Source organism: Bison bison, unplaced genomic scaffold (genome assembly GCF_000754665.1).
Source record: "Bison bison bison isolate TAMUID 2011002044 unplaced genomic scaffold, Bison_UMD1.0 scf7180017864148, whole genome shotgun sequence".
NCBI classification, from domain to species: Eukaryota; Metazoa; Chordata; class Mammalia; order Artiodactyla; family Bovidae; genus Bison; species Bison bison.
The window spans coordinates 2,774,627-2,798,877 of NW_011494720.1; the positions used below are offsets into that span (position 1 = coordinate 2,774,627).

Consider the following 24,251-nt stretch of genomic DNA (forward strand, 5'->3'; position numbering starts at 1 on the left):
GGCATCACCAACTCAATGGACATGAGTTTGGTTAAACTCCAGGAGTTGGTGATGGACAGGGAGGCCTGGTATGCTGCAGTCCATGGGGTCGCAAAGAGTCAGACACAACTGAGCAACTGGACTGAACTGGTGGCTCAGTTGGTAAGAAATGTCGGCAATGCAGGAGACGCAGGTCCTGTCCCTGGGTTGAGAAGATCCCCTGGAGAAGGAAATGGCAATCCACTCCAATAATCCTGCCTGAAAAATTCCATCAACAGAAAAGCCTGGCAGGTTACTGTCCATGGGGTTGCAAAGAGTTGGATATGACTGAGTAGCTAACACTTTCCTACATTTAACAAAGGAGAACATGATGACCCAATCAAATTATGGTAAAATGAAAGTCTGGTGAAGAAAACTGAGGTTCTGGTTAAGAATAAAGTCCTGACAACTTGCAGCTATTTAGTTACTACCATTTTACAAATGATTCAAATGTTCACGTTCTTTAAAAAATATTTTAAGTAGAAACCGTTTTAGAGTTTCAGAGGTAGAGCCTGATTATCTAGCCGCAAAGTAGGAAACAGATTCCCGACTCCATTTGGTTCGCAGTGGCTGCTGTGCGGACTGTGCTAAGAGAGATTCTGAGGTTGAATCTGGGTGCAAAAGGCAGGGTCATGGTGTGTATGCATTAGTCTCACAGTCGTGTCCGACTCTTTGTGACCCCATGGACTGTAGTCCACCAGGCTCCTCTGTCCATGGAATTTCCCAGGCAAGAATACTGCAGTGGGCTGCCATTTCCTTCTCCAGGGGATCTTCTTGATCCAGAGATCGAACCTGAGTCTCCTGGATTGCAGGCAGATTCATTACCACCTAAGCCACCAGGGACACCCAAGATGACGAGTAAACTGACCATGTCGTTTGCTGGGACACAGGGGCCTTAACAGCTGTCGTTCTGGATTTGGTTCACTATCCTCTGTGCCCCTTTATACTTTCAGTTTTGTAAACAAATCAGCTGAATACGGAGACCCAGATAAAAGTGAATTAATTTATCCCAGGCCACACAATTAAGTTGGAGCTGAGTCAGGACTGGAATCCTATCCATCTGAGTGTTAATTTAGTGTTCTTACTACTATATAGTCAGGGATCTCTGAAGGTGAAATTAATACGCTAGTAAAATTCAAGTAGAACTGATGAGATGCTGAGGGTCTAAAGAGACCAGAAACCTGGAGAGTGTATCTTTAGGATGCAGAATTTTAATGGTGTTAGGAATACAAAGTGGTATCAGTAATACATGTTTGGAGGCTATAGAAAAAATCATCCCCACCTGGTTTCTATGGCTACCTTTCTTTACCTTAATGCAGGAAATAAAAAAATAAGACAATCTTTTGTGTATCCAATCCAAGCTTTCTCATGCAGAGACAATACTACTGGGGTAGTCTGGAATACCAACGGCACTTATAGAATGACTGATACATTAAAAAAAAATTACTTAGGAATACTTGATGGGAAGTGAAATGGCTTATATAGCATTTCAAATACAGAGTCAATAGACACAGTGAAAGTGAAAGTCACGCAGTCATGTCTGACTCTTTGTGACCCCATGGACTATACAGTCCATGGAATTCTTCAGGCCAGAATACTGGAGTGGGTAGCCTTTCCCTTCTCCAGGGGATCTTCCCAACCCAGGGACTGAACCGGGATCTCCTGCATTGCAGGCAGATTCTTTACCAACTGAGCTATGAGGGAAGCCCAGAGTAGACACAAACTCATCTTTCGGATTTCAAGGTAAGGAGTGTAAGACAGGTTGGGGTCACATCAAGTGTGGTAACACGGCCTGTTTCCAGGGAACATAATAAATGTCTGTGTGCAGGAGAGGGGAGTGAAGGATAGAGTCTGGGGGCAGAAAGTCCAGGTCAGAACGTTTACATGGACAGGTGAAATCACAGTGGATTAAGAGAGAGAAAAGACAAGAAGAGGGTGACATGCAGAAGAGAAGGCATTCCAGGAAACTCTAAATTCGCATTCCTAAAAGCCCTGGTGGAACTCACTTACTCAGCACTTCAGAGGCTGGGCAACTATGAACCGCTCCCCCTCCAAGTGCTTGTAACTCTGGGAACTGGACCCTTTCTCAGGAGCAAATTGATTTTTTAAAAGTTAATGGAAAGGTATTAAACTGATTGTTTGAAATGTTCCTTATTTATTAGGAACATTCTAGCAATGGGAAGAACAGCTTTCACTTAACAGGAACAGGAAAACTAGAACAAGGGAAATGATTACCATTACACATCTCTCCCCCAAGAAGAGTAATGGGGTGATGCCTGCAGGCTCAGTCACTCAGTTGTGTCCGACTCTTTTCAACCCCATGGACTGTAGCCCGCCAGGCTCCTCTGTCCATGGGATTTCCCAGGCAAGAATACTGGAGTGGGATGCCAGTTCCTACTCCAGAGGATCTTTCTGACTCAGGGATCAAACCCACGTCTCCTGCATTGGCAGGCTGATTCTTTACCACTGAGCCACCTGGGAAGCCTTTATGGACATACGCATGCGTGCTAAATCGTTTCAGTCGTGTCCAGCTCTTTGCAACCCTATGGACTGTAGCCTGCCAGGCTCCTCTGTCCATGGGATTCCCAGGCAAGAATACTGGAGTGGGTTGCCATTTCCTCCTCCAGGGGAACTTCTTGACCCAGGGACCAACCCTGCGTCTCCTGTGTCTCTTGAATTGCAGGAGGATTCTTTACTGCTGAGCCACCAGGGAAGGCCAGTGGGTCATAAATGGTCATTTTTCAGTTCTATAAAAATTCTAATACAAGCATCAACATCAACATGCTTTTCTGAAGCATCAACATTCCCACCCCTCCCCAGACCAGAGGTTTCAAACAGTAGGTATGTGGGACACTGATTAAAGGTACAGATTTCTGGGCTCTATTTTCCAAAATTCAGGTTCAGAAGTTCTGACTCGGCCTCGAGAACTTGCTTTTCAAACAAATGCTCTAGGAGATTCTCAGAGGGTGATCTGAGGATCACACTTTGAGAAGCATTGCCCCAGTGTAAGTCCTTCTTTTCTATTTTAGTTGAATTCTTGGCCAATTGTATTTACCAGGCTTCCCAAGGTTAGTTCTGAAAAGCAAGTCACCATCACAGGAGTCAGCCAGAGATAAACGATCAAAGCACAGTGGGGAAACCTAACCTTGAAACACCTGCTCAGGTAGATTCTTAGAATGGAATCTAGATTATCTACCCAGATAAATCTTCTAGCCTCTCCACACCCAATGCATTACTCAATTCGGACAGAGGTCCTTTTAAGTTCATCCTTGGTCTTAAGAAGCCCACATCAATCCTTTACAGATTTTTACCTCTTTTGGTGAGAGTATAGAAATGTAATCATCATATATCATCCTGGCCTTTTCTTCAATTACTTTTTTGTTCTGCTCTTTCTTTAAGTCTTCACAGGCAAGCCAGAAAAGTAGGTTCTCCTCACTGTATTCCGTTCGCAGGAACTCCCTGAAGAGATTTCTTCCTGCCGGGGCCTTCATCATCTTGTCAAAATTTTGAGACCAGGACAAGACTTCATCTGAAGTGGGGTTTTGGCTGCCGAGACAGAAGAGGGGCATTATCAAAAGCAACTTTGGTGCAGGGATGAGAAGTAGATAGAAATGCTGCCACCTAGTGGTCATATAGACTCAGTCCAGCCTGACCTGGCAAACATCTGCCAGGACTGGGCTAGTTATTTCTGGGTCTTGACAAAAATTATTGTAGGTATAAGCTATGTGTTTGGGAGCCAAGCATTCAAATAGCAAGGCTCGATACACACTGAGCACATGGTCATCATCAGTTCAGTTCAGTTCAGTCGCTCAGTCGTGTCCGACTTTCTGACCCCATGGGCTGTAGCACGCCAAGATTCCCTGACCATCACCAACTCCCGGAGCTTGCTCAAACTCATGTCCATCAAGTCGGTGATGCCATCCAACCATCTCGTTCTCTGTTGTCCCCTTCTCCTCCTGCCTTCAATCCTTCCCAGCAGCAGGGTCTTTTCCAATGAGTCAGTTCTTCCCCTCAGGTGGCCCAAGTATTGGAGCTTCAGCTTCAGCATCAGTAGTTCCAATGAATATTCAGGACTGATTTCCTTTAGAATGGTCATCAAAGATTCTTAATGAAGCTTGGACATTTTTGAACTATAACAATCTACCGCAAATCTATTACATTACTTTGAAAGGCAAACTGAACTTTTTGTTTGCATCTGATGTAGATCTTAGTTTCCAGGTCATAAGATAGAGTTTCTCTTTTCATCTCTGGTAGCTGTATTTTCACTTTTCACTGAATCAAAAATAAGAACACATTGTGTGCTCTTTCACATATTTACCTAAACTTTAAGAATTATTCTGGTAAATATTATGAGTGAATTGTAACCACTGAATGGAGTTACCACAGCTTTTGAACTGTGGTGTTGGAGAAGACCCTTGAGAGTCCCTTGGACAAGGCGATCAAACCAGTCAACGCTAAAGGAAATGAGTCCTGAATATTCACTGGAAGGACTGATGCTGAATCTGAAGCTCCAATACTTTGGCCACCTGATGCGAAGAGCTGACTCATTAGAAAAGACCCTGATGCTAGGAAAGACTGAAGGCAAGAGAAGAAGGGGATGACAGAGGATGAAATGGTTGGATGGCACTACCAACTCAATGGACATGAGTTTGACCAAGCTCCAGGAGATGGTGATGGACAGGGAGGCCTGGCATGCTGCAGCCCAGGGGGTCCACAAAGAATCACACATGACTGAGCGACTGAACAACAGCAATGACAATTAAAAAGCATAGACCATTTACAGTGACATCAGGGACTTTTTAGATACCTGTATTCAGGTTTTTTAGCAACTATTTCCCTGCAAAACCTCGTTTGCCTATACATCAAAGAAGTATAGGAGAGAAGCAAAGATAATTTTATGGCTAAATTGATCCTGATTTTGCTTTCCTATGCCTTGGTATGTTTAATAATTTTCCAACCTAAAATACATTAGGTCAGAAAAGTAGTCATATTTATTTTTTCCTTACCTTTTGGACCAAATATTTTAAGTTGATTTACTATTATTCTAAGATGTCTGAACCTCCTCATTTGTTAAAAAAAATTTAAAAGACAGAAAAATCACTATGAAGCCTCAACATTAAAACCTTCTCCTGAGCAGCAGAAAAAGAAAGCACCTGTCATTATACAAATAATCTACTTGTGTTTCAATTCTGTTCTGTAGATGCTGCGTTTCGAATTCTCATTTTGGAGAAAATACTTGGTTAGAGTCTGTTCCAATGGAAATGGGACCAAGGACCAGCTAGGTGCCTTTCTGACTTAGGTAACTTCATAAATCGTTTTTGTTTTAGACTCTACACCTATAAAGAGAATGACTTAAAAAATTCTTATAAAGGGAACTAAAGAATTAGGGCAATTTGGGGGGGGCATAGTTAATTCACGTAGCAATCATTATTTTTGGAAAGAGAAGGATAAACTCAAGCAATGTTTTAGCCAATAGTTGAACAGATTTAACAGAAAGAGTGATAAAAAGGAGTTGCAATCACAAAACAAGATCTGCCAGACGGAGTGGGCATTCATTTCCCAAAACCGTTTTGAGAAGTACCAGGAAGCAAGAGACGCTGTTTAAGCCCTGGGAAGAGGTAAACAGCACAGACACGCAGACACAATTACAGCACAAGTCACTCACCATTCCTCTAGGACCTGGATACTCTCCATCTTCGTGGTATGCGTGGGTCTTCCTGCATTTTCCCCTCTTTCTTCATTCCTAACAGTGAGGCTGTAATGTAGTATAACACTTTATTTTGTCAAGGGAAAACAAATTATTTAAAGAAAAGAAAAAAAAAGTTCTAGGACAACACTTCATGGAAGAATTTTATTGTCAACTATGTGAGTGTATTCAGAATACAAAAGGAGCAGCACCATTTTTAAATGACAGGTAAGCCCTCGTCAACGAAGGGAGAGAGAATTACCATTTAATAAAGCAAGCCATAATCTCAAGAATGGGTGCTGTCACACCTTCTGACTTCATCCTTGAAAAATCTGAATTACTTAAAATCTTTGCAACACCCTATGTGATTATATGCCTCAAAATTCTATATATATCATTATATTACTCTTTGGAGTAATGCTATTTTGACTTGTGGTTAGTTCTATTCTGATTTCAGCTAATTCTCCCCCCTTGATAGCTCTGCAGACCAGGCTTTCTGTGACTTCCCATCATTCCTCCACCCACTCAAGTTTGAGTGACAGCATTTGTATTTGACATTTTCTTTGCCCTTTCATCTCTTCAAGCAAACCTACAATAATCCTAGAGGGAAAGCCAGTCACTGAGGGTCTGAATAGGAGAGTGTTGGGTGGGAGGCCTTTCTGTGTCTCTGGGACACAAATTTGGGAATTCTATAGGATTATAGGAACTAGGTTATTGATATTTCTCCCAGCAATCTTGATTCCAGCCTGTGCTTCATCCAGCCTGGCATTTTGCATGATGTACTCTGCATATAAGTTAAATAAGCAAGGTGACAATATACAGCCTTGACGTACTCCTTTCCCAATTTGGAACCAGTCCGTTTTTCCATGTCTGGTTCTAACTGTTGCTTATTGACCTGCATACAGGTTTCTCAGGAGGCAGGTCAGGTGGTCTGGTATTCCCATCTCTTTAAGAATTTTCCAGACTTTGTTGTGATCCACACAGTCAACTGAGGGACTGAACTGAACTGATAGGAACCAGGATAATCCCAGGGGCTTTAGTAACCCAGAACAAGAATAAGATTTCTCTGATTCAGGTAAACTAGCCAAGCAGCATAGGGGTTCTAGGTGTAGACAATGTGATGAGGAGGTTATGGGCAGGGTGGACAGAATAACTCAGTGGCCTTGGAAAAGTCAAGCTATTGAATCAGCCAATTGATCCCCTCTGTCTAGAAGCCAAGGAGCTTCACAAGAGCCTACCAGAGAGCAAAGGAAGTTGGGATGACATCTCAGTCATTCAGTCATTATTTATTCAATAAGGGGAAATAGAAACCATTACTTTCTAGTGCCTATTATGTGCCAGCCACTGTGGTTTTACCTTCAATTTTACTGTCCCCATTTTATAGATGAGCAACGAGAGGCACAGGGCTGTCTGTCAGTCACTCCGTTGTCTCCAACTCTTTGTGACCCCAGGGACTGTAGCCCGCCAGGCTCCTCTGTCCATGGAATTCTCCAGGCAAGAATACTGGAGTGGGTTGCCATTCCCTTCTCTAGGGGATCTTCCTGACTCAGGGAACGAACCTGGGTCTCCTGCATTGCAGGCAAGCTCTTAGCCACCAGTGAAGTCCAGTTGGCCCAAAGGCAGGCAGTAAATATGCAGTATGATTGGAATTGGAACCCAATTCTCCTGAACAACCCTATAACTGTTATTGAGTGCCTGTATCTGTTATTATGAACCATGCTCTCTGATAGACACTACAGCAATAGACTCCTTATATGAATGCAGAAAAGTGTCACTAAATACGGTGGTAGCTTAGTGCATGAAGGCTTCCAGTAATTAGCTGTTATTAATCTGGAACATTTGGGGAAGGAAATGGAGACAATATCTCATTAATTCATTCTCAGGTGCCAGGGTGAGGATGGGAGAATGTAGCAAAGATTTTTAGGCAAAGGAGTCAATCTACAACTGAAAGTGAGACTAGATGGAAAATTCAGTCAGAGAGAACTTTCAATACTCTGAGATAAACGATAATGGAAAAGAATAATAAAAAGAATGTATCTGTATGTGTTTGCATGCATGATCAGCTGCTCAGTCATGTCCAGCTCTTTACGACCTCATGGACTATAGCCTGCCAGGTTCCTCTGTCCATGGAATTCTCCAGGCAAGAATACTGGAGTGGGTTGCCATTTCCTTCTCCAGGGGATCTTCCTGACCTAGGGATTGAATCCATGTCTCCTGCATCTGTGTGTATGTATATATATAAATCACTTTGCTGTACAGCAGAAATCAGCACAACATTGTGGATCAAATACAATTAAAAAATGTAATCCTCAAAAAAAAAAAAAAAGTGGACGATCTGGAGAAAAGAGAAACCTATAGGAATTAGAAAGAATTCTTCAGTCAGAAAAAGGACACCTCAATGAAAACAGTCATAATGAAATAAATTCAGTTCTTCTCTATCAACTTCTAGGGCAAGTGGCAGATTTTACTGGTGTAGAAAATCTCTCACAAAGGTGGTGTGGCCCAGGGAATTCTAGCCGATTGTCACTCAAACGTCCAGAAAACCGAGGCATGCCCTGCAGGGAAGCAGCAATTCCTGACCGCTCTCAGCCTTCAATGTAGGGGAACCTGAGGAAGTGGTGAGGTGGGATTCAGAGAGCCCCCCAGTTGGTTGGGGGGCCGCCTGTGGTCACTGTGAATGTGCTGCAGCTCAGGAATGTGTTGGAGGAGAGAGTCATTAACTTCTCCAAGTGTCTTTGAGGACGAGTGCCTCTCTGGAATTTGACATATTTCCAGCAATGATGGGAAATTATACACCACTGATAATATTACGTGAAATTTCCTGGAAGCTAATGACGGGAAACGTATAAAATATGCAATTTAGGGTGAAAGTGAAAGTCGCTTAGTTGTGTCCGACTCTGCCACCCCATGGACTATACAGTTCATGGAATTCTCCAGGCTGGAATACCAGACTGGGAAGCCTTTCCCTTCTCCAGGGGATCTTCTTAACCCAGGAATCGAACCCAGGTCTCCCCCATTGCAGGTGGTTTCTTTACCAGCTGAGCCACAAGGGAAGCCTGCAAATTAGGAGGGAAATTCTAAATAGAAAGATCACATTTAAATAGAAAATTAGTACTCATCCTGCCAAGCTTCACTGAGCTCTTACGTATGTGTGCACACATAGGGGGGACTATAACAATATTAGGACATGAGGCTGCTTTGCTGATTAAATAAGAAACCCCTTAAGAATTTATTTTGGTTACATTTCCATACCGTGTCCTATGGAGTGTGCTACACCAATGCAGATATCCTTAATTCTCATAACATCTGTGAAAAAAATGTATTTTCCATTGTGTCTTCGCTGTAGAGCAACAAATCTGGACTCCACACACATGATTCACAAGTTTCTGAACATGAATCCTGGCTCCTGTATCTGTTTCTGTGATATTTACAAACATCCCAAATGCCAGCATATTAAAGTGATCATTATGAAATATTGGGTTGTGTGTGTATCTTTTATTTCTACAGATGGTAAAATATGGACACATATTTGTACTAAAACTACTTACAACAGACATTCATTCAGTAAGTGCCTAACTGTTCACCGTTTGCTCCATTTCTTTTTTTCATTTTTATTTTAGTTTTGGATGTGTTGGGCCTTAGTTGCAGCAAGTGAGATTTTTGGTCGTGGCACTTGGGTTTAGATTCCCGGCACGTGGGATCCTAGTCCCCCGATCAGGGATCAAACCTGTGTCCTCTGCACTGCAAGGCATATTTCTAACCCTGGACCACCAGGGAAACCCCTTGCTCCATTTCTTGATCCGGTATTGGACACAACACAGTCCTGCAGCAAGAAATTGACTTTTAGCAATCAATGTGTCCTTTTTAATCAACTGCCCTTTAGGACCATTCTCTAAAAATTGGTTTCAAAGTTCCAATTATCAAGAACTACCGATAATGCCATTTTAAAAGATGAAGAGAAATGGAGACAATGGTAGAAGACTTGATACTAGACTATTTTCCATCTATGTCTTAGACACATCTGTCCCAAATTTCACTAGGTCTTGCTCTAAGTAATACAGTCAGTGTTTTGTTTTGTTTTTTTAGGTAATAAAATACAGGACATATTTGCTGTGAATCAACATATACATATAATACGTGCTTAAAAAAGCTCTAAAAGAAAAAAAAAACAGTCATGAGGGGTCACGTGGAGACATGTTCTTTTTCACTTTTACACTGCTCGTAACATTTTAAACTAACATTTGCACTTTTTAAACAACTAAAGCCATTGAAGAGAACAGAATGCATAAACAATGCTCACTGTAGAAGTCTTGATCAAAGCTTAAATGTTTTATGGGAGAAAATGCCGATAGTCTATGCTAATATTAAAATCAGCATATAAAATCCCGTTACAGATTTCTTCAAATAGTGACTTTAGGAAGAGAAATACATTGGGTGTATTTTAGAAAATAAGGAAGTATGTCCTTTTTACGTGTAGGTGGGTTTTTTGTTTGTTCACCGAGGAGTTTGGATAGTGGGATGGGGAAACATTACATACTGCCCTTGATCCAGTTTACTTCCTGGTTCTTCGTCATGGCAATGTATGGGACCTATTTTGGAAGAAGGTCTACTTTTTAAAGAAAAACTGGTTCTTAGGGAAAATCCTTGAAATGGTTGTAAACAAGATGAAAACTTTATAGTAGCCCTGTTAACTCTGAGATAAAGGCTGAGGACAAAATCACATGTGTCTTTACACAAACCATCAACTGAGGAATTGATTAGATGTTTCAACTTAATACAGTATGACATCAAGGCTCAAGAAAGAATCAGTCATTGGTAAAAGGAACTCATTATTTTGACATTCTCACATTGTACTATCAGCTTTTCCTTTTTATGTGACTGTTCTACCTCAAATTTCCTAGTGCAAAAATGGAATCAAGTTCCTTCAGGTTCTGGAAAAAAATTGGTAAGTTATTCTTTAAATGTTTCATTTTTCTCAGTCAAAACATCATGATAAATCAATATTACAGCTTTACTTAGGAGTCAAAGACAATTTACAAATGTGTATGAGACACCTGATTTATGCAAGAGCGTCTGAGTTGGAAAGTCAAGATGAACAAGACAGAGGCTCTGAAACTGAGGCGTTCTGACAGGTAAATAGGCATCATAGAACATTGTACTGAGAGCTGAGTTAGATGTGTTTGCCAGATGGAGACCGAGGCAAAGGGAATTCCAAGCAGAGGGGGAAGAGTTGTGTAGAATTGTGAAAAGGCGTGACATCAACATAGAACTAAGTGGGCAGATCAGATGTTTCAAGGTGGGAGCGATAAATTAGAACAAGGCAGTGAGGCGTGATTAGGTGCTGAGCCAGGAAAACAATGAGGTGGAATCCGAATCTCAGATAGATCTCCTTTAAGATGATTTTGGCTTTCCAAGCTTTATTTTCCCTACTCACAATGGGAACAAAGACTAAACACTTGTAGCAAAAAGGCAAATTATTACACATGCTTAATTCAGTTCAGTTCAGTTCAGTCGCTCAGTCGCATCTGACTGCGTCCCCATGGATTGCAGCATGCCAGGATTCCCTGTCCATCAATGGAAAGGCAAATTGACTGCGTATTTAAATGACAATTTAAATGACTGCATATTTAAATGACAAGTTTATCTGAGTTTTTCCTTTCAACTTGAGAGAATAAACCCTTACACCTTGCTGTCATTATACAACCCTTTCTCATGCAACACCTTACCATTTCTTCTTCACAACAGTCCTGGAAAGTAAGCAGGATTTTTTTTTGTTTTATTAATCATTCCCATGAGTCAAGAGGAAGTACTCGCCAAGGTTGACTTACTGACTGCCCACAACTAAAACACATCAAGCCTAGCACTGGAACTCATGCCTTCTGCCTGGTTTCACACTCATTTTTGCTGTGCAGAGTTTCTTCTCTTGATACAGAGGAATGAATCGTGGTATTTTACCTTTTCAGGTATTTACAAAATGGGTTGCTCTTCAACGTTTGGAAAGTCAAACCTCGTATTGCAAACCCTCTCGTCACAGCGCTCAGTCTCTAGGAGGCATTGCCAGGACGACTGAATATGCGATAGATATTGGCAAGAAACAACTTCTCAGCTCCCTGGGACTTGAGACTGCCAGGGAGAAAGGAGCTGTTCTAGAAGCTCTGACAACAAAGCCTGACAAGGGAAGGAAGAGGTGACGCCACTCGTGACTACAGAACCGGGGTCGCTACCGCAAGGAGCCTCCCTGGGAGGCTTTGCTTCCACAAGCTAAGACCACTTTGGGGAGAAGCGGATTGGGAAAGGGGAGAAGCACCGATGCATTGCTTAGGAAAGACTATACAAAGGAAGAAAAACGGGAGCCGAAGGGGCATAACCATATACCCTCTACCATTTCAGACAAATACAAATCCAGTGATAATCAAACCTATGACTTGAACCTCATCTCCTTCCTTTCTATACTCCGGTGAAACGACCTGGTTTTGAATGGGGTGTGTGAGGATGGGAACGGTGGTTAGAAATGTGTCTGGAAAGGTTATACAAGACTTGTCCCCAAAAAACATTGCCCCTAGAATTACTCCTCCTATTTTTCATAATGAGGTATCAAATATTGTAAAATAAATGTTTCATCTGGCTTAAGCTTTTATTTCATTGAGTTAAAACCTGTCAAAGTAAAATAATCTGCTACTAACACTCTGTCCGCTAGAGGGCAGTGTTGCATTTATAAACAATGTTTTCATCACAATAAAAAAGAAAAAAAAATGAAGTTTCTGAGTTTATCCTTATTTGGAGAAAAAAAAAATCTATCCTTATATGTATGGGGTTTTCATAGTTACATCTTTCTAAGGACTTTGAAAAGAGTCATCAAATTTTCTGTGAGTGAAATAAACTCAAAAGCGATCAATTTAATCTTGGGCTAAGTTGCTTCAGTTGTGCCCGACTCTGTGTGACCCCATAGACGGCAGCCCACCAGGCTCCCCCGTCCCCGGGATTCTCCAGGCAAGAGCACTGGAGTGGGTTGCCATTTCCTTCTCCAATGCATGAAAGTGCAAAGTCAAAGTGAAGTCGCTCAGTCGTGTCAGACTCTATGCGACCCGACCCCACGGACTGCAGCCCACCAGGCTCCTCCGTCCATGGGATTTTCCAGGCAAGAGTACTGGAGTGGGGTGCCATTGAGGTGTGTACAATTATACCTAGTTTTCCTTTTTGCTACTTACCCTAAGTCATTTAACTTAGGAGTATTTTAGTCTTAAAAAAGGGTCAGGCATAATCCTATTAACATTGTAGTTATTCTTTCCAATGATAAGCTGTTTGAACTCTTAATATGTCTCTTGCTGGGGTAATATGGCCTGAAGATACATTCTTAGAATAAATTAATTAGAAAAGATTTTAAACTACCAACAGGCAGGAAATATTTTTTTTTCCTTAAAATGTGTTCAAAGAGCCATGGTGAAAGTGGATCCCAAAGGATTTCAATGCCAGTTTGTGCTGTATGTTAATCACTTCTTTTGCTGCCAGGTAAAGACAAAATCACTGCATCTTCTCACACATGGTCTCTTTGTTACCAATTTCTCTCTACACCTGCTTCTGTTTGAAAAGATATGTTTCTAAAACTCTCTTTTTCTATTGGTATTAAATTTTTGTTTCTATCGGTATTAAATATTTATATTAGTATTAAATTTTTATTTTACTTATTTCTATTGGTATTACATTTTTATTTTTATTTCCATGTATTTTAGGTTTATGGACATTCAATTGGTTTGGGATGCCAACTGCATTTAACAAGTTATTACCTGGTTAAAATCTGGATCTACTATGTTAGCTTATGTTTAGTTAAATAACTGAAGCCTCCTATTTGGCATGTAGACAGTTTCTCCCCCCCCCCCCCTTAAAATTAAGAGAATTACAGGATTGAATATTTAGATGTATTTTATATAATATATGCCAATTATTAGAATCCTCGACTTCAGTTCCCAAGTTGACTGAAGCCCTATTTTAAGCTCTTCCTTCAGCCCACTGTAATTTTCGCTGTAAGTCATAATTAAGTTAGTGGATGCTTCTGTGGGAAAGCAAGTATCTAGGATGTGAAAAGACCAACTGGACTTTTATTGACTTAGTAGACACTGTTATTAAAATGGCATGTGATCACCCATGTCCTTAAATGCTTCAGTTAAGTTGGAATCAGGCTTCTCATTTTAGTTAACATGTGTGTCTATTATAAAAAGCAGAATGAAAAGGCTAAAACACCAGCAGCTGATACTCAGAAAAACATCTGCTAGCTGTCACTTACCCATCCATGGCATTCATTCCTTCCCAGGGATTTTCCAGTTACTATGTGTGTGACTATGTGTGGGATTAGCAACGATTGAAGGTGATAATCCTGATCTTTGGGGAGACTTGCTTAATCTCAGGATATGATGAACTTAGAACACTCTGGGTATAAATGAGTGTGTGGTCCCTGCTCCACAGAACTCAGGGAATACTGAGTTCTATCTGTACTCCTTTATACGAGAGTTGGAGAGAAAGGACCAGGGATACCCAATGTAGAAAATAGGTTCTGTTGTATTAACTGAGATACAAATAGAACATGCTAAGCACACAGTGGCCAAATTCCATGAAATCTGAAAATTTCCCGTCAGCCTGAGACTTGCAACTAATATCTATCAATAAACGATTATTTAGGGATTCCTTAGAAAGTACTGAACCCTAAAGTAACAGGTATAGGTATGTTGTGAATCCCGTCTTAACAGATGAAGAAACTGAAGCTCAGAGAGACTGAAGTGAAAGTCGCTCGGTCATGTCCGACTCTTTGCGACGTTATGGACTGTACAGTCCATGGAATTCTCCAGGCCAGAATACTGGAGTGGGTAGCCTTTCCCTTCTCCAGGGGATCTTCCAAACCCAGGGATCGAATCCAGGTCTCCTGCATTGCAGGTGGATTCTTTACCAGCTAAGCCACAAGGGAAGCTCCCGAGAGACTGAGAAACTTGCCAAATATTTCATAGCCATATGTTATAAAACCAGGATTCATCCAGGTCTAATTCCAGTGTGGTTTTCTTCCCTCTCCCATGCTGCTTCTTGACAGTAGGCTTTATATGAGGAAGGCATGTTATTAGAATTTGTGTGTCATCTTTAAATACGGCCAGGCCACATCTATTTTGAATGAAGCACATGGAGTTATTATTTGACTATTACTTATGAAATTGGTTAATTAAAAGTTTCTGTGCTTTTTTGCTTTATACAAAAAAGTAGCAATGAAATATACTTTCTGCTTAGGAGCACATGTTCCCAGGCATGAAAGTGAAAGTGTTAGCCGCTCAGTTGTGTCAGACTCTTTGCGACCCCATGGACTGTAGCCTGCCTGGCTCCCCTGTCCATGGAAATTCTCCAGGCCAGAATACTGGAGTGGGTAGCCATTCCCTTGTCCAGGGGATCTTCCCAACACAGGGATCAAACCCAGGTCTCCCACACGGCAGGAGGATTTTTTACCATCCAAGTCACCAGGGAAGCCTCCCAGGCATGAGATGTATATTAATAAAGACAGGAATTTTGTGGCATTGAAAATGATCATATTTATGAAACCCAATGAAGCAGAAGTATTACACAATCAACTTCATATGTGCAAGAAATGGATTTTATTGTCTTATCTGGCAAGTACTTAGGAATTCTTCTTTTTCTTAGATTATTTTTCATGTGGACCATTTTAAAAATCTTTATTGAATTTGTTACAATATTGCTTCTGTTTTATGTTTTGGTTTCTTGGCCTTGAGGCGTGTGGGTGGGATCCTGGCTCCCTGACCAGGGATCAAACCTGCGTCTCTTGCATTGAAAGGCAAAGTCTTAACCACGGGACTGCCATGGAAGTCCCAATCAGTCGTTATTGAGTGAGGTCCTAAGACAGCAGGCAGATTTTAATAGGTTTACCAGGCCTAGATCTAAAGAAGCTAAACCTAAAAGGAATATAAAGAGTTCCATTGAGAGAGACGAAAATAATATTAATTTCAATCAGATGTAGGGAAACTATGACACTTTCCAGATAAGCAAGGGGTAGCAAAAATGTTGTGACTAGTTTTCATATTATTATTGATTTGAAGAGGCTGGGGTGGGGTGGAGGAGACAATTCTTAAATATTGTCCAGGTGGCTAACATATTTGGCTAGGATTTACAGGGGCTGGATTTCATCTTGTTTTAGAAATTGAATACTTTGATTAAATCAGAAAGGGAACCCCGGCTTCCCTCACCTTGAGTCTTCGCTCCAAAGGATCAGGGTGTCTCAGAGCCTTTGGAAAGGGGTGCACTCAGCAGTGTTTCTCTCCAAGTTTTTCCTCCTCATGCACCTTAAAGGGAAGTTTGATTCTCCGAGTTCACTGACCACCTCCCGGTCGAATAGACGACAAGATGTTTTACGATCCTTATCCCTTTGGACCTCCCTGGTGTGTTTGCAACATCCATCTTTCCCCTGTGTGTGAATCTCTCCATTCTCCGGACTGCTGTGCTGGCCCCGTGGTGTGTGTTGTGTGTTACCTCCCAGACCATCTCTTCTGTCTTCTGCATTTGCAGAGCTGTACCGCTCTTCCCTGAAAGGCTGGTTGGTATTTCCCGAGGTTTCAGCCTGTAGTTCATCGCTCTACATGCTAGGTCATCTTATCTCCTGTCTACTGTGTGCTGATGACTCCCTGCTTGTTCTACCCAATCAAGATCTGCCCTGCAAGCTTCAGCATCATTTCCACAACTAATCCTCGGGTACCACCAATGGAGCGAGTCCAACTGGGCCTAACCACCTTCTCTTCCAATACACTCCCCCCTCTCTGCAGGCTCCGTCTCTCTACACCAGCTAAGGCAGCTCCTCGACACCACCATCACGGGGCCAGGTCAGGGTTGGCAGCCCCCACCACAAGCTCTGAGGCTTCTACCCTCTGACCTTTCCCTCCCCAACCCCCCTTCATCCTCACTCCCCTCTGTGATTCCTCACCAGGCTCCTCACACTTGGACTCTCCCCTCTCCTACTTCCCTTCCATGTCATGGGAACCACGACCCAGGTGGCCCTGCAGGCATCCCCAAGACACCCAGTAGGACGCATGTGTCGCTGGTTCCTCCCTGAGATCAGGCTGTGAGCACCTGACCTTCCTGCTGGCTCTTGCTTTCTTCTAGCTGGATTTAATCTTCTTTCTCCATTCTTTTTTGGTTCATTCTTTCTACTCTTTTCAACAAGACTGGCTATAATGTTTTCATTGAGTATTTTATTTTCTCCATACCCATCTTTCCACTGACGGTCTAAGGGCTGCAAATGTGACTCAGAAAAAAAAAAAAATATACATTTACAGTAAACAAAGAGTTGAAAAGGAATGGATAAAGAAGATGTGGTTCATATATACAATGGAATATCACTCGGCCACAGAAAAGAACAAAAGAATGCCATTTGCGGCTACATGGATGAACCTAGAGATTATCATGCTATGTAAAGTCAGACAGAGAAAGACAAATATTGTATGATACCACTCATTTGTAGAAATTAATTTTAAAAAATGATATAAATGAATTTATTTATAAAATAGAAACAAACTCACAGATTTTGAAAACAAACTTACCAAAGGGGGAATGTTGGGGGGAGGGAAAAATTAGGAGTTTTGGGATTAACATACACACAGCTATTATTAATATATATAAAATAGATAATCAACAAGGCACATACCATATAGCACAGGGAACTCTATTCAATATTCCCTAATAACCTATAGGGAAAAGAATCTGAAAAAGAATGAATAAATGCATATGTATAAATGAATCACTAGGCTGTACACCTGAAACTAACACAATATTGTAAATTAACTATGCTCCAGTACAAAAAAAAAACCCAAAAAAACCAGAATGGAATGCTTTCAATGGCAAAGGGTCAAGGAACCCTGATTCTGGCAGTTTTCCAATAGATAGCACTCAGAGGTAACACAGACTCGGCAGAGGCAGCCTCAATACTAAATTTTTCTGGAGGGTGACCTGGGGAGTAAAACCAAATATTCATGTCTAGATTCAACGGCTTATTGAGAGTCTGTTCGCTGTCACACTGAGGCAGGGAAAATCCTGTGAAAGCTAATGACGTCAACAGTACCAGGCAATAATCAGCCTTCAACTTTAAATGAGTGAATGAACAAGGGCATGACTTAGAGAAGGTCCCTAACCCCAGCGCCCACTTTTTGGTTTTGTGTATATGGCCTGGGAAACCTGGGTTCATTCTGGTACAAGTTTTTTGACTGTGTGTGTTTAAACGTTATGATAAGTTATAGAAACTTACTGATAAAATTTACCCATGACATGGTGAGACAGAGTTTTAAAACTAGAATTCTTTGTAAGCGATGTTTTTGATGGTCTGGTTACAAGTCCTTTGGAAGTCCTATGTAGCAAACCTGTGCTCCCACGTGAGATGAATCAGTCTCTGAGGGTGACAGGCAGAGAAAAGACTGCTTTTCTCTGAAATGACTCAACTGGCATGTGTGAGTGGATTTACTTCCAGGGGGATGGTTTCTTTACCATGGAGCAGACACGGATTTTGTTTTTCCTTTCAAAAAATATCCTTTGGCTTTTAAAGCATGCCTTTTAGTATTTCCACTGGCAAAGAGCTAACGTGTGACAGCGTCAGAGGATAAAATAGGACATTATGTTTGCACTGTTTTGAATTATACAGGCTGTGGTACTTGTTAAAAATGGAGGGAGGGGTGACCAAAAGTATGCTGATGAAGTGTTTAAGGTTCACTTAGTCAGATCTGTTCCATGGTCTGGAAACCAGTGTGTCAAATGGGATATAATTTTAACTTGCACAAGGCTATTTAACTCATTCATGTCTTGACCAGTTTCTCCTGAGAAGGATGGAGACCATCCAGTGCAGTGGACCAAATACTGCAGGCAGTACCCAGGAGCGCATGGGACTGTGAACTTCATTTGACAAGTCTTAGTTAATATAGTTCTTGAAGAGTTTACAAAGTAAAAAGCTTTGGAAACGGTTCATATCCAGTCTGTAAATGAAAAGTATGGAAGTGTCATCTTATAGTGGACAAAACAATGCATTGGGATACTAAGAGACTTGCATTTTAATCCCCCTACTGTCCTTAAGGAGCTTAATAACAGCAGGCAAGTCTTCAGTTGCCTTATCTGTCAAATCAGACATAGAATGTTCCAAATACTAGCTTTTAGCAGGGCCATTTTTCTTTCAAACAAAATCCTGTATCTTAATCTGATGAGTGAAAAAGCTAAATAGAGAACCACTCCCTTGGATACTGCCAGTGGGGAGCTTGGGACCGTAGCCAGTGACACTCCCCACCCAAACCCCCCAGAATCATCATCTCACTATCACACAGCAGCAGGAGGAGTCAATGGAACATTCTGGACACATGGTATCTGAAATCTGTGGAGTTCTCATCTTTTATGAGTAAACACAGAAATCAGTGTTGCTTGCTAGGACACCCCCAGGAGTAATGGAGAATTAAAACAGAAGTGGATTAGTACCTAGAGACTTCCTTGAAAAAAAAAAAACAAAACACCAGTCTGGGTTATTTTAGTGTAGCCTCTGAAGTTAGGTGAGAGTTCATGGAACAATTTGGAAATTAGGTTTAAGCTCGCAGTGCATTCTGAAATCTCTCCCTTTCTACCTCCTTTTTGAGGCACCTTGTTAGCACGATGCAACACGCTTTCACAGGTGTCTGAATGATCTCATGGATTCACACTGTGAGTGGTTTTGTAATGAGCCCACATCTTTAAAAGCATTCTTTCTCATAGAGAAGAGGGAAGGGGGTTAGCTACCTGAAGAGGCAGGTTGCTTTTTTGAACCCTGATCTAAGGGGAAACATTATTTTGACAAACCTGAACCTCTAGACGTGTGGTCTTGACAACACCGTCCTGGTCGGGAACAGCTTGGTCCCCTCTGCAGAAGGGCTTGCAAGTCTATAGGCCGTCTGCTTGATGGCCAAGACTCGGACATCCGTGACTTACTTGTGTAACAAAGCTTAAAGGGGCTAAACCCCATTCCTTTGCTTTCTCTTCTTGAAATGAAGGGCACTGGGGAGAAGAGAGAGATAGATGGACTTGGGGAAGGAACTGAAGTGGTTCTTTGACAAGGACAGAGGACATCGTGAAGAAGTCCTAACTGTTGAGATTTTTGAAGGAAAATATGGGAATATTCAGTAGTTGTGTATTTATTCTCTTTATCATTGCCCCAAACAAACCATAGTGGTAATTTATAAGGACAGAAATAAATTTAAGCACGAGAGAGGAGCTGACGATGAAACGCGAAAGAGAAATGCAAATCTGAGGAAAATACTAAGTTGTTTCAAAAAGCTATAACATGGGAGGCTCCAGTGAGGTATTTATATTTATTACTAGACAGAGAAATTGATTTTCTTGGCACTCTATTTCCTTAAAAGGAGGTAAAATCAGCTACATGACAACTGTTCCTACTTAAGAATGACGGTTACGTCAGACTTTGATTTCTAACTTTTTTGTACCTAAATTACATTTTTTAGTGTTTCTTTTTGTTCTACTCCTTTGACCTAGCCTGGAAAATTTGAAGAACACTTCTTTCTATTTTCCCTCTCTAATAAGCTTTGACAATTTCTTGCCCTAAACTCAAAGTATAAAAGTTATGATATTTAAAGAATGGATGGGTAAAGGACATCTCCATTTATGAAGAGTTAACAGTCCCAATTAGCATCCAACTTATCGGTTTTTTTTGTTTTTAAATAGTTGCTTACATTAGAAACTACCTGTGTGAGCTCAGTCGCTCAGTCGTATCTGACTCTTTGTGACCCCATGGACTGTAGCCCACCAGGCTCTTCTGTCCGTGGAATATTTTAGGCAAGAGTACTGGAGTGGGTTGGCGTTTGCTGTTGGAGTGAGTTGTCATTTCCTACTCCAGGGGATCTTCCTGACGTAGGGAATTAACCTGTGTCTCTTGCATTGACAGGTAAATTCTTTACCACTGTGTCACCTGGGAAGCCTCCATACTACCTTGATCTTAGCCAAAAGGCTGAGAGCGATTACATACTATTTATCAAAAAAAGAAGACTTGTATGCTTATGGATTGTGCATTTTACGACCTAGACTTGGGTATCCACGACTCACTCATAGCAAATACAGTTCTTGACAACAATGCTCTCTTGTCTAAAACTAATACAACGCTCATCCAAGGCACCATATGTTTAGGGTCCAAATAGCAGGTTGGCCAAAAGATCACTCCGGTTATCTGTAAAAAGCCAAAAGAACTTTTTGGCCAACCCAATACTTGTCACCCTAGAGATGTGGAGAGTTATTGCAGCTTCCAAAAGCTAATTTGTTCTCCATCCACTGTGTTCTGAGACAATCTGAGGCTCACAAGCTCTCATTGACTATTGTGCTTAATGTGCACCTGAAGAATTAATAAAAGCAAGTCTTGCTAAATATCTGAAGGACAGATAAAAGCAAACTGCACGAAACATCTGTTTGACAACAAAGATTACACAACAAAACTTCAGTGTTTGTTATTTTAATCCTGAAGCAATTCAGAAATGAGTTCCTGCAGGCAAATACACTCATATCCTAATTACTGGAACATGGCATAGAGCAAGTGAGAAATAGAAGTCTAATTCTTAACAGGATGTAACAAAATATTTGCAATGTTTTATACAGACTTTAAAGTAAAACAGTCTTACTTTCCAAAATAATTTTTTTTATTATATCCACAAGCTGACATTTAAAAAAAAATATGCATTATTTGAAGCTGCTACTGCTAAGTCGCTTCAGTCATGTCCAACTCTATGCGACCCCATAGACGACAGCCCACCAGGCTCCCCCGTCCCTGGGATTCTCAAGGCAAGAACACTGGAGTGGGTTTCCATTTCCTTCTCCATATTTGAAGCCAGGTCTTCTTTAAAGAGTTTTTATTTTTCCCATATGAAATGTTCCATAGCCCAGTAACCAACTCTTATTAAATGCACACTATGGGTCAGGCGCTGTTCTCAGCTAGTATGTGTTTTATCTCATTGAATGTTTAAAACGACCTTATTACGTAGGGATTCTTATCACTGTCATCTGATAGATGAGAAATCTGAAGACACTGAGCAACTTGTTGAAGGTCAAACAGACAGTGACAGATGAAGAGTCTGAACCCAGGCAGTCTGACTTGATGCTTTTGAACTGTGGTGCTAAAGAAGACTCTTGAGAGTCCCTTGGACAGCAAAAAGATCAAACTAGTCAATCCTAAAGGAAATCAATCTTGAATATTCATTGGAAGGACTGATGCTGAAGCTGAAGCTCTAATACTTTGGTCACCTGATACAATGAGCCGACTCACTGGAAAAGACCCTGATGATGGGGAAGATTGAGAGAAGGAGGAGAAGGGGACGATAGAGGATGAGATGGTTGGATGGCATCACCGACTCAATGGACATGAGTTTGAGCCAACTAGGAGATAGTGAAGGACAGGGGAGTCTGGTGTGCTGCAGTTCATAGGGTCACAAAGAGTTGAACATGACTGAGTGACTGAACAACAACAAGTCTGACTTCAGAACCACCATATAAAGTTGTTCCCCTATAATTCATGGGTTAAGGCCAGAGCTAGATGATCTCCTGAAGAATGAGACAAAAAAAAATTTACACAATCGCACTGAAATACTTCCCTCTCCTAGAACTCTCTTTCTTCCATCTGAAATACTTGATTTACGGCTTAAGGTTGAAAGAAAAAGGAATCATAGCATGACTTTTCCCAACAAGGAACCATCATCTGGGAAGCAATTTTGATCTTTATAAAAACTATTTTAAACCTTCTAGATTGCTGCAGTATGGGATAGTTCTCTGGAAATGAAGTCTCCTAGACAGCTGAGAGTGTGTTCAACGCCAAGGCTGCTACTGGAGCATCACGTTTCATCTTCTGCTTTGGTCACTGTGATAATGCCACTAGATCACAGGACCAACCTCCAAGGATGTTGGGAAACTGTAGCGATCATGCACAGGAAGATGACTCCAGCAGCTGGGCATTGCTTTATGTTTTTTAAAAAAATTTATTTATTTTAATTGGAGGCTAATTAATTTACAATATTGTAGTGGGTTTTGCCATACATTGACATGAATCAGCCATGGGTGTACATGTGGGCACATGTGCTTTATGGTTTTGAAACAGGTTGGGGAGATCCAACGGACCATTGCTAACCCAGAAGATCCACCTATGAATTGGATCTTACAGGACCCTGAAACGTGCAGTTCTACGGAAATTTCATTAAGTTTAGTTTGGCCCCTCCAACCTCCCAAGGGATGTCATCTTTGTAAATCTCGGAATTCTGGGTCCCACTGATTTTCTTATTTGAAGGCACTTTGTGGATTTGGAATGGAAACAGGTTTTCTGAAGTGCCCGAATCATGGACATTTAGCACTAGCCAGTGCCTTGAGAATCAACTTTAACTCTCCATCACTTTTCTAGTGAGGAAACCACAAACCAGAGATTACAACTTTAATGTCAAAGAAGCTGTCAGTGACAACACTGCATCGGTAGCAGGTTCTCCGGCTCTAAGTTCAGAGTTTTTAACAAACTGGCTTGACCTTCATACCCATCATAGCCCCTGGCCTTTTAGATTTGTGGGCGTGAGTCTGTGGCACTTCTTTATCCTTTTTAGGAGTCTGTGGCTGAGGCTGCCACTCAAATCTGTGACAGAACAGTCAATCTCTCATGAAAGAACATAGAACTAAAACACTACATGGAATTCAATACTGCTAGAGATTACTTTAGTGTTCTTGCACCTTCTATTATGGGAGAATGCTGTCTGCTGTTCAACAAACACATAGCCGCAAATCTTATTTTTACTCATACCTTTAAGAAGCATGGGTGGAAAAAGTCATGATACAAAACAATTTTTCATTCTTTCCTACCAATTTCAGTGTAGATTCTGAGGAAGTATTATATTTTGCTTAGGGAAAGGTGTGCATTAAACCAATGAACATCTCCAATAACTGCTGCTTGTAAAGGGAATAAAAAGACAGATCGAGAAGTTTCTATGGTTCCAAGAGCTGACACGCATGTTCACGCCAGTTATGACGCAGCTCAGGTGTGGTATCACACAGATAAGAGGACGTACCAGGAGCAGCTGCAGCAACAGCACCAACAAAAGCAACACGTGTTGTTGGGTCTCTGGTTTCCAGGTGCCTGAGACACAGCAGGTGTTTCTTCATTCTGTGACTGCTGCCTTTTTCGCATTTCAGCTACTGCAGTGCCCAGGTGGCTGAAAGAAGAGAGAAAACATGAGGTTGGAAAAAATTACGAGGGTCAATTGCCTCTGCGGAAGGAAGCATACTTTAGTTAAGGGGTTGGGGAGAAGACAATTTGAGAAAAGGTAAACACGAATAAGCTTTAGCAGTCAAGTTGCCAATTCTCCAGAAGTTTTTTTAGGCAAAATTCTAAAAACTACCACTATCGGCCGCATACAATCACAGTAAGTGTTGCCACGTAATCAGAATCAGTTGGGAAGGTAAATATGATAAGGTTTGAAAATGTATTTTCACTTCCTTCTTTACTCAAAGATGACTACACCTGCTTTCCTTTATG

The 24,251-nt window shown here is 41.3% G+C and overlaps 1 protein-coding gene across 1 annotated transcript in view; it reads right to left on the reverse strand.

Annotated features, from left to right (window-relative positions):
* The window catches only part of RGS17 (regulator of G-protein signaling 17), a 31,863-nt gene extending 7,940 nt beyond the window's left edge, over positions 1-23,923 (reverse strand). Inside the window, exons 1-3 of the mRNA XM_010840843.1 lie at positions 23,785-23,923; positions 5,684-5,773; positions 3,330-3,564 (exon numbers count right to left, since the gene is read on the reverse strand). Of these exons, the coding sequence (XP_010839145.1) occupies positions 3,330-3,564; positions 5,684-5,773; positions 23,785-23,903 (444 nt within the window). The 5' untranslated portion in view covers positions 23,904-23,923. The remainder of the gene's footprint in view (positions 1-3,329; positions 3,565-5,683; positions 5,774-23,784) is intronic.
* Between the last annotated feature and the right edge of the window lie 328 nt (positions 23,924-24,251).